At 34.9% G+C, this 12,682-nt stretch overlaps 1 protein-coding gene across 1 annotated transcript; it reads left to right on the plus strand.

Annotated features, from left to right (window-relative positions):
• The first annotated feature begins 1,372 nt into the window (after window positions 1-1,372).
• On the plus strand, window positions 1,373-11,029 carry Nelf-A (Negative elongation factor A). Its single transcript, XM_075296418.1, has 6 exons — window positions 1,373-1,582; window positions 2,172-2,426; window positions 4,099-6,750; window positions 8,242-8,694; window positions 8,760-8,915; window positions 10,015-11,029. Exons 1-6 carry the CDS (start codon window positions 1,373-1,375, stop codon window positions 10,198-10,200), a joined length of 3,912 nt encoding a protein of 1,303 aa, XP_075152533.1. The 3' UTR covers window positions 10,201-11,029.
• Window positions 11,030-12,682: the final 1,653 nt, after the last annotated feature.

The following is a 12,682-nucleotide window of genomic DNA, read 5'->3' on the forward strand; positions in this document are numbered from 1 at the left end:
GAGCACACATTATAGCTTTAATCCCTTACGAGAATGTTTAATTGAAAATTGTGACAAATAAAATAAAAAATTCAAAATAAAATTATTTTATACCAAAAATTTTGAAATATCAAATTTGTTTAAAAATTATGAGAGAAAATTATCGAAATAAATTGTGCTCATAATTAATAGTAAGAATTACTTCAATTATTCTTGAGAACCGTAACACATTTCCTCATATTTCACAGCATACATCGATACATTTCCAGATCTTCTCTATTTTAAATTTCCCACTTGTTCATCTGAAGACTGGCGAAAGTACCTTACTAAATATGCCTTGAAATTTTACTTTTAAGCCTAGTACTAAGGGTTGTATAAATATATGTCTGAAAATGCTCAAAACAAAGATTTCGCATTTATTCCGCGCTAACGTTTTTTATATGGAGTATAACAGTTTTTCGTGCGACAACGTTATCTTAGTACTAGGCTTAAAGAAAGGTAACCGGGAAAAATACTATTTTAGCGCGATCTTAATACCGGCATTAAACCCAGATTTTGTATGGACAGGCGGTTTGGAAAAGTAGATAAAGCGAGAGTTCGAACATATTGTGAACATATAAATCTTTATAATACGTGCACAAAGAAAACTTCTATTTATATATATAGAAATATATATAAATATAAGTTTTTTCGGACAGAATGTCTGTGCTTGTAAAGAATCTTACAGTGTGTCCAGTCGATACGACAATTTGTTGATGACTAAATAATCGGTAATTGTGTTTCGATCCCATAAACATGCAGCAGTATTGATTATGCCTTCGGACTTAACTTATAATGTGGCCAATATATGGGATATGTTCGACACGACCACTATCGTCCGGAAAAACTTATAATCTGCAAGGCGCATTTATGTTGGCAAACAACGAATGAAACTTAATTGCTTACTTACTAATCTTAACTTTAATCAAATGAAACCAACAGCTCAATTTTTAAAATTGTGTGTAAAATAATTATATTCAAGTCAAATTTCAAAAAGTCTACTTTTAAAGTTTTTAAATAAGTAACAGCTGTTAAATCGTCAAATGATGGAAATCTCGCTACTTTTTCCAACATGAACACTTGGGATTTGTAAAGAGATTTAAATTCTAAATATCAATATTTTGTGTCAAGTAAGGGCGTTGGATTTCTTACCGATAGCGACAATTTCACAAATAATATTCACAAATAAATTCCACAATGTTACGTTGTACTGAAAAGTCACTATTAAAAGTACAAATACTAAAATACTAATATTATCAACCCATATAACAAGAAGTAACTCAACGAAAGAAAAGAAGAAGAGCGACCCGATAGTTGACGAAACAAAAAAAATTTTTTGACAGTTTATGTTAAGATGGCGAATGTGCGAGACAGCGACACATCATTGTGGCTGCATAATAAACTCGGAACATCAAATGATTCGTGGATAAGTGGCTCAATATGCTCTCAATTAAACAAGGAAGTGTTGCGCAACATCAAGGAGTGTTTTCCCGATCTCCAGACACAAGTGAAACTAAAATTATTGCTAAGCTTTTTCCATATTCCGCGTCGTCTTGTCGAGGAGGTACGCAAAAAATTTTCCTTCGCTGGTGAAATACTGAAAAAATCAAGTTTCGTTAAGTCATACAAGCAAACATACACTCACACAAGAACAACTGCAGTGCCTATACACACATCAATAGTTCACCAACACATTGCAGTGCCACCAACAACAATAAGAAAACATAAATGGTGTTGTTGGTGAAATTTAAGAAAAACATGATGAGGTGTAAAATACGAACAAAAATTGTGAATTTTTATCATCCTCAAAGAATTTTGAAACATGAATTGAAGTGCAAAACTATTAAAGCTATAATTGGAGATAATGTGCCGAGAACATTCATATCGGTTTATTGAAGTGATAATCCAATTGCAATTGGTGTATTCGTATGTGAATCCACTGACAACTTAATCAGTGTTGTATTTTCCCGCCACTTCGAGGGGGAGAGATCTTCCCCATATTGGTGTTTTGTTTCTATTTTTTTTGTTTCCGATTATTATTGAATTAAAGTTATGCTGTTTGGTATTTTCTAAATGGGTTTTTGTTCTTGTTTATGTTTTGTTTATTTTCATTGCAACATCGATTTCATCAATGGCGAATTTTGGATACACAGTGGAAAGCCGAACTAGAAGAAGTCATAGAAGTCGCAGGCCTAGACTCAGAATTATGGGTTTCTATGCTGGCCGAAAGTATGAAAACGTTTCCAGCGACCAGTTCGCTCAATACAGAGATCTCCGATTATGAGGACACCCGACCCATATTCACTGACATGGTCAATGATTTACGGAAATTGGTAGCAAAACACAGTGATTTGGGAATGTTGCCACTGGAGTGTCAATATCTCAATAAGAATGCATTGATATCTGTGGTGAGTACTAGTTGTAAGGCATTTTAAAAGTCGAAATATATTTTTGGTGTTGAGGTTCGCGAATACAGAAAAAAATCTTCTTACAATTGCAATTGAAATCGCCATAGATAGTGAACGATAATTGGGCTTTCGGCATTTGATGACATTTATGAAAATTATTTTAATTTAATTTCGACATTATTAGCAACCTTGTGTCACACCCAAAACTAGGTAACCACCTAGCAAAAACTAGGTAACCACATCTCATTACAATTTGCATTACCAAGAGTAAAGCTGTCATTACACATTGCATTACATTGCGGTGAGTTATAATGACTAACTTGTAGTGACAATAATAAATACTTCTTGGTAATTTTCGAATTGTTATTCTCAAAATGTAATGCATTTGGCTGTTAATGACGTAATAAAATAGAATAATTGATGGTACCATAAGGTACATTTATTTACTTATTTTATTTTTTATTTTATTTATTTAAGCAATGCAAAGCCTTTAAAGGACGAATTTAACGAAGTACAATGTACTACTCTAACGAACATTACAATATTAAATGAAAATACAAAGCATCAATTAATGAAAACAAAAAAAAAACAACAATCTTATATGGAAAATTGAACCAGGAATCTTATATCAATAACGTTATACATATTTTTTCTTTTTTTTATTATACCTCATTCACATTACACTTTCAACATCCTTTTTGCCTTATAAAAAGGTATTTAAAATCCACCTTTAGTAGATTTCGAACCCAATATGGTCTATTAGGTTTATTATAACGTAAAACACGAATCAATGTGTGACATTAATTTGCGTGTAAACTTAGATGATTTGTTACATTTTTGTTTATTTCTACAATATTCCTTTCTATTCAAGTAGTGTTCATATTACAGCATTACTCGCCCTATTTTGATCCATTGTAATCGGCTAGAGATGTCAATATTTTGCAAACTTTTGTATATCTACGAATAAGTGATTACATATTAGGTGATTATATGCTTTACAAGCACTGCTTATTTCATGGCCAAAGGACATGAGTATGTAAATGTAATCCGGAGCGATGCCAATTATTAAGTGGTTATTAATTTTTAAATAGGCTTACCTACAAGATTACCGGGTAATGCGAGTTTTTGCTGGGCAGAGACTATATGTTTACAAATGAATATAGGGTATTTTCAATTTTCTAATTGCTCCTGCCGTAAACCTACCTGTAGCAATTGTAAACATGCAACTACAACTTGCCGCGATAAAAACTACTGTCACTATATCTAATCTATAGATATTTATTGTCATTTGGAGTCATGGAAATCGGAATACAAAAGCAGCCATCGCGAAATATCAACCATTAAAGTATAGTCCATTGTCAAAAAGGATATGTTGTAAGCGAATGATATTTCGCGATGTCTATTGTTCATTATATGGTTTTAGAAATTACCACTTCAACGCTCTCAAACCAAAAATTTGATCCCTATTTTTCTCCATCCGCATATCCCTATCGACACATGTCTGTTGGCGCCTCTCCTTCAGAGATCACACGATGGCGAAATAGTTCCCGTAAAGAGTTGATAGTTGAGGTTTATATAAATTATGCGACTTTTATTGTAGCCAGCAAAATTTTCCATTTGTATTAAAAAACGAAACAAAAATATTTTTTTAAAATTTGTTTCTCTATCTCAGGTTGGACAGCAGCCTAATGCAATAAAGCATTTTACTATTAAACGCAAACCAAAAAGTGCCGCTTTACGTACTGAGCTATTACACAAATCTGCGGATGCGCAGTCTTCTCTCAAAAAAGCATCTGCTCCTACCATACCGCTGAGATCACGCGGTATGCCCCGTAAGATGACAGATACTACGCCTCTCAAGGGTATACCTTCACGAGTGCCTACATCTGGTTTTCGCAGTCCCAGTATTAATGCGTCAAATGCTCAGCGACCAAATATGAGTCGTACGCCAGCTGGACGCAAAGATGGTGGAATTAAATTAATTGAATTATCTGAGCAGCCCCTTGGATATGCAGCAGCCAAGAAGCGTAAACGTGAGCAACAACTGGAGGAGCAGGCACGAAAACAGGAACAAAAGGCTGCTGCTGCCGCCGCTGCAGCTGTAAATCCAACAGACAGCAGTACATCACCATCCAATATCAATAATAATGCTAGCGGCAAGGAGTCGACTACTCCGACAACACCAACGTCTGCTAACAACAGCTTTGAAATTAAAACGGAAATAAATCTCAATCAAAGCCAAAGTAGTAGTGCTGATGAGAGTGGTCATATTTCCGACTCCAAGGAAGACATAAAGCCCGATATAAGCCAAACAATTGTGGTGAAATCGTCATCTGAGAAATCAAGTACTACAACACCCGATTATGCTCCGCCTTCTCTAAGCTATATTCAAAGTACCCCATCTGGTATCACGGATAATGCTGCCATGGAAATGGAAGATAGTAAGCCTAATACCCAGAAACTCATAGACTCAATGATGCAACAGGCGTCTTCGGAAAAATCAACAATTACAGTGCTACAACAACAACAGCCATCCCAGCAACAATCGCCTCAGACGACCAATAGCGTTAATAAGAGCAGCAATTTGAATCATATCCACAAGCGTATTAAGCAAGAAATCAAAATAGAAAGTGAAGAAATTCTCGTACCAGCCACCATCAAAGTGGAAAAGATAGATCCGCCTCCTCTAACACAACACGTACAGACTTCAACATCAATGGGCCAGCGGCTGCAGCAACAGCAACAGCAGCCGCACCAAACACAAATTCATCAACAACAGCCTCAGCAAAGGGTTATAATACAGCAACAAACCACATTACCCACGTTGCAGCAGATACAGCATACAACAAATACAAATCAACAACAGCAGCCCACACAGCATGTTATCATACGTACGTCTCCACAAACGCAGAAACAAACATTAACCGTGAGGCAACAGAACACACCAACGACTCCCATTAAGATGGAGAAATTGGAAATAAAACCGCTTGTGCGTAGCTCACACCAACCTGGAACCATAATAACGCAGCAACAGCCTATGCGCCCTGTAAGTAATTCGGTTACTACATCAAACCACAATCCTTTGGCAAATTTGCCCAATAATATATCGGTTAAAATAACATCGACAAAAACCGGTAAGGTGACACAACCCACCACAAGTAGTCAACAGCCGCAAACACAACAGCCAATACTCATAAATAGCTCCACCCCGGTAATATTGGCTTCGACTCCCTCACAAACGGCTGCTTTGAGACAAAAACAGTTGGCATCTGCCACAGCATCATCGCAAAATGCAACACCACAAACAGCTCAAGCTATAAAATCTATGCCTTTGAGTCAACTGAAGAATGCAACAAACAGTGGACCTGTTATAATATCGCAGACCATAATTCAGCCGGCGAAGAGGGCGCAACAACAACAGCAACAGCAGCATCAAAACAATCAACAACATACACAACAAACACAAATAATACAACAACAACAACAACAGCAGCAGCAGCAACAGACCTTACCCACATTAACAACATTCACGCCACAACGTCAACAACAGACCACGTACCAAACAACACCATCAACGCCGCAAACGCCTACTTCAACTAAAATCCTCCTGAAAACATCGCCCACATCTTCAGTGGTCATACGACAGCAACCAGCCACACAGCAAATAGTTACAGGCAACAGCGGCAATCCTCCTCCGTTAATAGCATCTTCATCAGCTTCGTCGGTAACATCAACACAGCCAACACTTTTGAATATTCAAAATGTACAATTGCCCAATCGTCCTGTCACTATACAACCTGCATCACACGCTGCACAACAACAACACATGCAAGCCCAACTTCAACAACATCAACAGCAACAGCATACATTGGTCTCCAATAACACCGCTACTCAGCAACCTAAACTCACACAGGTTCTCATGCAACCGGGTAATAATGCCACCTCCGTTTCTGGACAATCCGGTGTATCGGGCAATGCAAATGTCAAGAATAAAACGATTATACTTACACAAAAGGGAGTAATCCTTCGAAATATTGGAGGCGATATGTATCAGCAGATACCTATTAGTAATGTCAGTGGTTTGCAATCTCTTGGCTCTGGTGCTACAACGCTTATGACAACTGCGGCTGGTCCGCCCGGACTTGTGAAGACAACATCATCAGCCTCTACACTTCAACACCAGCAACCTCAGACAATTACCTTGCAACAGCAAACCTCCCAGCAAGCTACACAAGCAACACAAAAGTTGACAACACTGATACCAACGCAACAGCATATGATTGTTCAACAGCAACCACAGGCAACCACAAGCTTAATCACAAATGTAAGTATCGTGAATCGCTACTACAGCTTTGCTTATAGATTTTTAGATGAGTTATAAGTTTCGATCATATAGTTTTTGTAAATAATTTTGAATGGTAAAAGAGTACAATTTAATAATTTTTTAACGATTGAAACACGGTGACTTCCAATCTAATCGTAGAATTGTTTGATTGTGTGTCTGAAAAAACTTAAGGCTTCTTTTTTTCTTTAAAAATGGTAATATTTAATTAAAAAGTCTTGAAGCTAGTTTTAAAGTGATCATGTTTATCAGGCTCGCTTAGACTATTCAGTCCAATGTGATACCATAGTGGTGAACTTATCTCTTATCACTGAATGCTACCCGATTCTATGTTTAGCTTAATGACTCCTTGTCACTCCTTCAAACTGGAATTGAAGCCATGTCCATTTTTGTATGCAATGCTTGCATTCTAACCATTGCTCCACGGTTGTGCAATTGTTATCGAACTTTTAAGGAACAATTTCTGGTTTATCAGGCATTAATACGAAATCATTTGAATTACCTAGCCGTTTGTTATGCATGGAAGAGATCTACGGAACTTAGAAGTTTGCAAACGATGCAGAACAAGGCCTTGCAAGTCTGTGGGAAATTTACCTTTGAGGTACACTATACACCGTGGTGCAATGGTTAGCATGCCCGCCTTGCACACACAAGGTCGTGGGTTCGATTCCTGCTACGACCGAACACCAAAAAGTTTTTCAGCGGTGGATTATCCCACCTCAGTAATGCTGGTGACATTTCTGAGGGTTTCAAAGCTTCTCTAAGTGGTTTCACTGAAATGTGGAACGCCGTTCGGACTCGGCTATAAAAAGGAGGTCCCTTGTCATTGAGCCTAACATGGAATCGGGCAGCACTCAGTGATAAGAGAGAAGTTCATCACTGTGGTATCACAATGGACTGAATAGTCTAAGTGACCCTGTCACATAACCTAACCTACACTATACACTGAAGTGTTTCCAACTATTTTACCCATTTTCGGAATTCATAGCTTTCAATTGTATGTATATGTTTATAAATGTCTTCATGCAATAGGAGACGTTTATGTCCAACAACCATACATTCAATACTCGTAACAGAAGCCATTTAAGAGTAGCGTTTTGCAGAAGTGAAACCACTAAACAAAGAATTTAGTTTTCTGGTACAGTCAAGTTTAATGCTTTGCCTTGCAATATGAAGTCCACCTCAAGCCTTTACCTTTTTTAAAACGAATATAAAAGATTTTTTGTTAACAAAAATTGATGAGCTGTTAACAAAAATTCTAAATTAATATTTTGTCATATAATTCAGTATAAAATGTATATAAATTTGCTGCCAACGATCCTCTAAAATCCCATATGGCGCTGAGGCATATTTTATTAAATAATGGAATATTATAACGTTATGATAAAAACATAAAAAAACTTCTATATACCTTGAAAGATACATTCAAATTCGTAAAATCCTCTAACTGCAATGTATTTTTGTAAATTTTAGCAACCCTCACAACAGACGATTATCCGACCCGTAATGACCAATGTTCAAAGCGGCTTAACAACAACTCTACCCGGTGGCTTAACTTTGATCCAGAGACCAGGGCAACAACCTCAATTGGTACAAGTACAGACGACGCCAGTTCAGTCGCCGCAACAATCGACGACTCAAATGCAGCGCACCATCATTACACAACCACCATTGCAACAACAACAACAGACATCTCAATTGCGACCCCAGCAAATTGTTTTGCAACAGAAACCCGCTACCACTCAACAGCGTCTGATAACCACAACCACGGGTGGCATGATGACAGCTGGAACGGGGACAGGAACACAACAGATTCAACTACAACAGACAAGTACGGGTGGACTACAGCGCACCCATATTATTCAAATGCCACAACAACAACAGCCGCAACAGGCTGCCTCACCACGTAAAAGCTTAATTCTGACAGTAAGTCTCTTGTTTTCTTGTTCCCTACCGAACTTTACCAATCTTTCATTTCTCATTTTTTGCAGACTGAACACGTTCATAAAGCCCATGAAATGTTCCGTAAAGCCAATCGTATTTCCCGCCCTGACAAAGCATTAATTCTTGGCTTCATGGCCGGCATGCGTGAAAATCCACGACCGAACTCTGAAAATGTGATTGTAATAAAGCTGGGAGAGTCAGAGGTAATTGATTTATGTTTAGTATTATTAAATTTCACAATAGAAATTTGTACCTGGACTAATGATGCACTCATAGAAAACTTCTGCAAAAATTAGTAGTCAATGTTCACATCCGAAGAAATTTGCTGGTGGACACAGCAGAAAAGTCGACGAAAATAGCAAAAGGGGGAAGTAGCTACTAATTTCTGAAATAGCAACCATTGTCTGATGTGTTTTAAAATCGATTATACTAAACAATGTTTTAATTTAGGTGAAACGAACAAAATATTTGAACTTAGGACAAAATCAATATGTCTTGTATTTGCCCAAAAATCTGAGTATTTATTGAGGCATAACAGCAAAACAAAATGTTTGCAGAAAAATAAAATGTTTGCAGAAAAACAAAATGTTTGCAAAAAACTATTTTTGGTTCTTAAGTATGATTTTGGTAATATTTTAAACCCCAGCCATTTAACAATTTCTTGTTCGCAGGCGCCGACTGCTGTTTCGCGGCACTTTTGTATGAGTGTAGCGAAAAACAATTCTTAAAACTTTAGGGGTTTACAATGTTACCCAAAGTATTTGCAACCACCCAATAAAGCTTTTATATATTAACATATATTTTTAACACCATTTTTTATTGTGTTAAGATAGTTTTATAGTGTTAAGATAGTTGTTTCAATCTTGTAATCAAATTCATGCAGAACTTTGTTTTAAATGAAATGAGTAATGTGCATACAAGTTTTTTGATATATTTCATAAAATTCATTCATCTGAAACTGCCTTCACAAATTATTATTATTTTTTTATTAATCTTATACCCCAATATTCGTTGTATTAACTGGACAGTTAATAAAAAATATCTTAATAATTTTTCGTGTCTATTTTGTCCTCAAATTAAAGTTTGTATAGAAGGGATACGAATGCAAAGTCCATCACTGCTGTGTTTTGTGTTGTGGGAAAAGTGACCAAAAGTTGCGCATTTTTACATCCTAAGCGGTTTCCTTTATTGGAGATGTTCTGTACAACAGACAGAACATCTACTTTATTCTAAATAAATTAAACTATATAGTGAAAATAAAGTTAATAAACATTAAATAAAATCACATTTTTCTTTTTGTAGGAAGAGGTTCAGCAAGAAGATGGTCAAACAGCTCTCTGTTTAGTGGAGTCTCATATACGATTAGATTACAACACGGGAGAGTGGAAGACATTCCAAAATTATAGACGTCTGGATCAGAGCAATCAAAGTTCAGCCGATGGTGGCGGTAATAATGTAATGCAAGCTACAAATTCTGTGGTAATATAATGAATAAGGCCCGCATCTACAACAACGACGGGCCCCACAACATCAAAACGTTTAAAAAACTAAACAGTAAAAAACAAACAAACACCGGTTTAATTTATCCAAAAAACAAGTGTAATAAAACATCTACTCATGATATAGGGAAAGCTTAGAGAAAAGCGCTTAAATATAGAAAAGAATTATTTAATATTTGTCTCCAAACCACAAAGCACATAACATCATCAATATTAAAATTGTCATAACCATCATTGAAAAGAAACCTACTTAGAACACAATCCATATGTATCCTTTAAATGTTGCTGTCTCTAAGGAATGATCCTTAATGTAGAGGAATAGAATTTACATACACACCCATACAATAATAATCTTAAGAATTTGCTGCTGAGTTTTTGGTAAGTACTAGCGCCAAGCATTTCTTTAATTGCAAGTTCCATTTCAGTTTTAATTTTTTCCGTAATAAATTCCAACAATTCTCTACCGGAGTACAGAAGAATTTAGGAACCACTATGCAATAATGTCAATACCATACAAATCATAAAATGTTTTTTTTTAAGCAGCCTCACCCACAACAAAAAATAAAATTTTTACATTTAAATTATCCATAATTACTAAATATATATATATAGAAAGAAATCGGATGGAAAAATATATATTATGTAAAACGTTTATTATTAATTTAGTTGTACAAAAATTAAACACCCTGGTAGTTTATTCATAATGCTTAGATTTATTAAAAGAAACTCTATATATAAAATATATAATAAGACATGATCTGAATATATGAAAAAAAAACTTAAAATTAAACATTATGCCCCCTTTATAGTAATCCAAATTTTTGTTTGTTTTTCTCTCCATTATTTCTACTTTTAGTTCAGCATTCTCGAAAGGTATTTATTTTCTTATGTTTACTCTTTCATATTGATTTTAATTTAAAATCGATAATAAAGAAGAGAAGAACTCTTCACATTTTGTGAATTTAAAATGTTCTGATTTTTTTTTATTTATTTTGCAATTATGCTATAGGCACATAAAAAATATAATTTTTAACGAAATTATTGAGAAGAATTTCAAAAACCTTGAACGAGAGTTTATAAAATAATAATAATAAATAGTTATGTAATAAAGTGAAAGTAATAATTATTTGGCTTATATAAGAGAATTTTTATATTTCGTCACATTTGACTACTCGGAAGACACACGCAATCACATTTTGTTCTCAATAAATATAAACAAGTTTGGAACACAATTTTCCATGTAGACATTTAAAACGACAAGAATGTACAACAAAATATGAGGTTTTCCCGGGAATTCCTGTGATTTTCCCATATTTTCACTCCTGCTTTCCCTGGAAATTTTCGTTAAAATATTTCATATAAAATATTAGTATGAATATTACATTTTTTTTGGTACCATTGGGTTAATTTAGCCCAAGTAGAGAGGAATGTATAATATAACATAGTTGTTTTCGGTGTTTTGGTTTCGATCAAGGCAGATTTAGTAAGGTAGTTTTAGTTTTACAAAAACAAAAATGTCATTCGCCATATTGAAACTTTGATTGTCAGTCAAATTTAATTAAATTTCCCACTTGTTGGACAATATGTTCAATAAGTGAGAAATTTAAAATAGAGAAAATCTGGAAATGTATCGATGTATGCTTCGAAATATGAGAACATATGTTACGGTTCGCAAGAATAATTGAAGTAATTCTTACCATCAATTATGAGGAGAATTTATTTCAATACTTTTCTGTCATAAATTTAAAGTCTAATTAGAATTTTTGTATGGAAAGATATCGTCAATTAAACTCAATACTGTTCAAATTGAAAAAAGCACCAAAAACACTAATTGAAAACTGCAGAAAGCACCAAGTTGGTGCTTTTTTTGAAAAGGCATTAAAAAGGCAATTGGTGCTCTTTGGAAATCAGAAAGCACAAAATTTGGTGCTAAAAGCACCAAATTGGCATCATTGTCATATAGTTGTGTTTTTAATAGAGATTCTGCCTGAAAATATGCAATGAAATGTAAAGTTTTTTACAAAAGTACTTTATTATCGTACGTTAAAGCATTATGATCCAAAGACAGAACAATTAGCCCTTTAACACTCGATAAAAGTAAGTTTTTCTTGCGAATTCATATTCATGTCACATCGATGTGTCCTTTCCAAAGTACGCCAAGTCTAAAAAGTTAATTTTATAGGAAACAAGTTCAAAGTTTTTTTGAATTTCTCAAAAACCGTATAAGATATAAATACACTTTTTTTCGGTCTTAAAATCATGTTTTTTGTAGATTTTTTTTAGAATGTACCAATTGAAAATAGTGATAATAGAAATAAAAATGACTACGACCACTTTAGACCGAACAAAGATTTTTGCCCTTTTTGGATTGGAAATTTTTAAAACTTTAATCGCAGGCAACGTACAATAACTTTTGAAGTGCCCAATAAATTCGAACTTTTGACAGGATGCAATTCACATCAATCCGAATA

The sequence above is a fragment of the Haematobia irritans genome, chromosome 1, assembly GCF_050003625.1.
Source record: "Haematobia irritans isolate KBUSLIRL chromosome 1, ASM5000362v1, whole genome shotgun sequence".
Lineage (NCBI taxonomy): Eukaryota > Metazoa > Arthropoda > Insecta > Diptera > Muscidae > Haematobia > Haematobia irritans.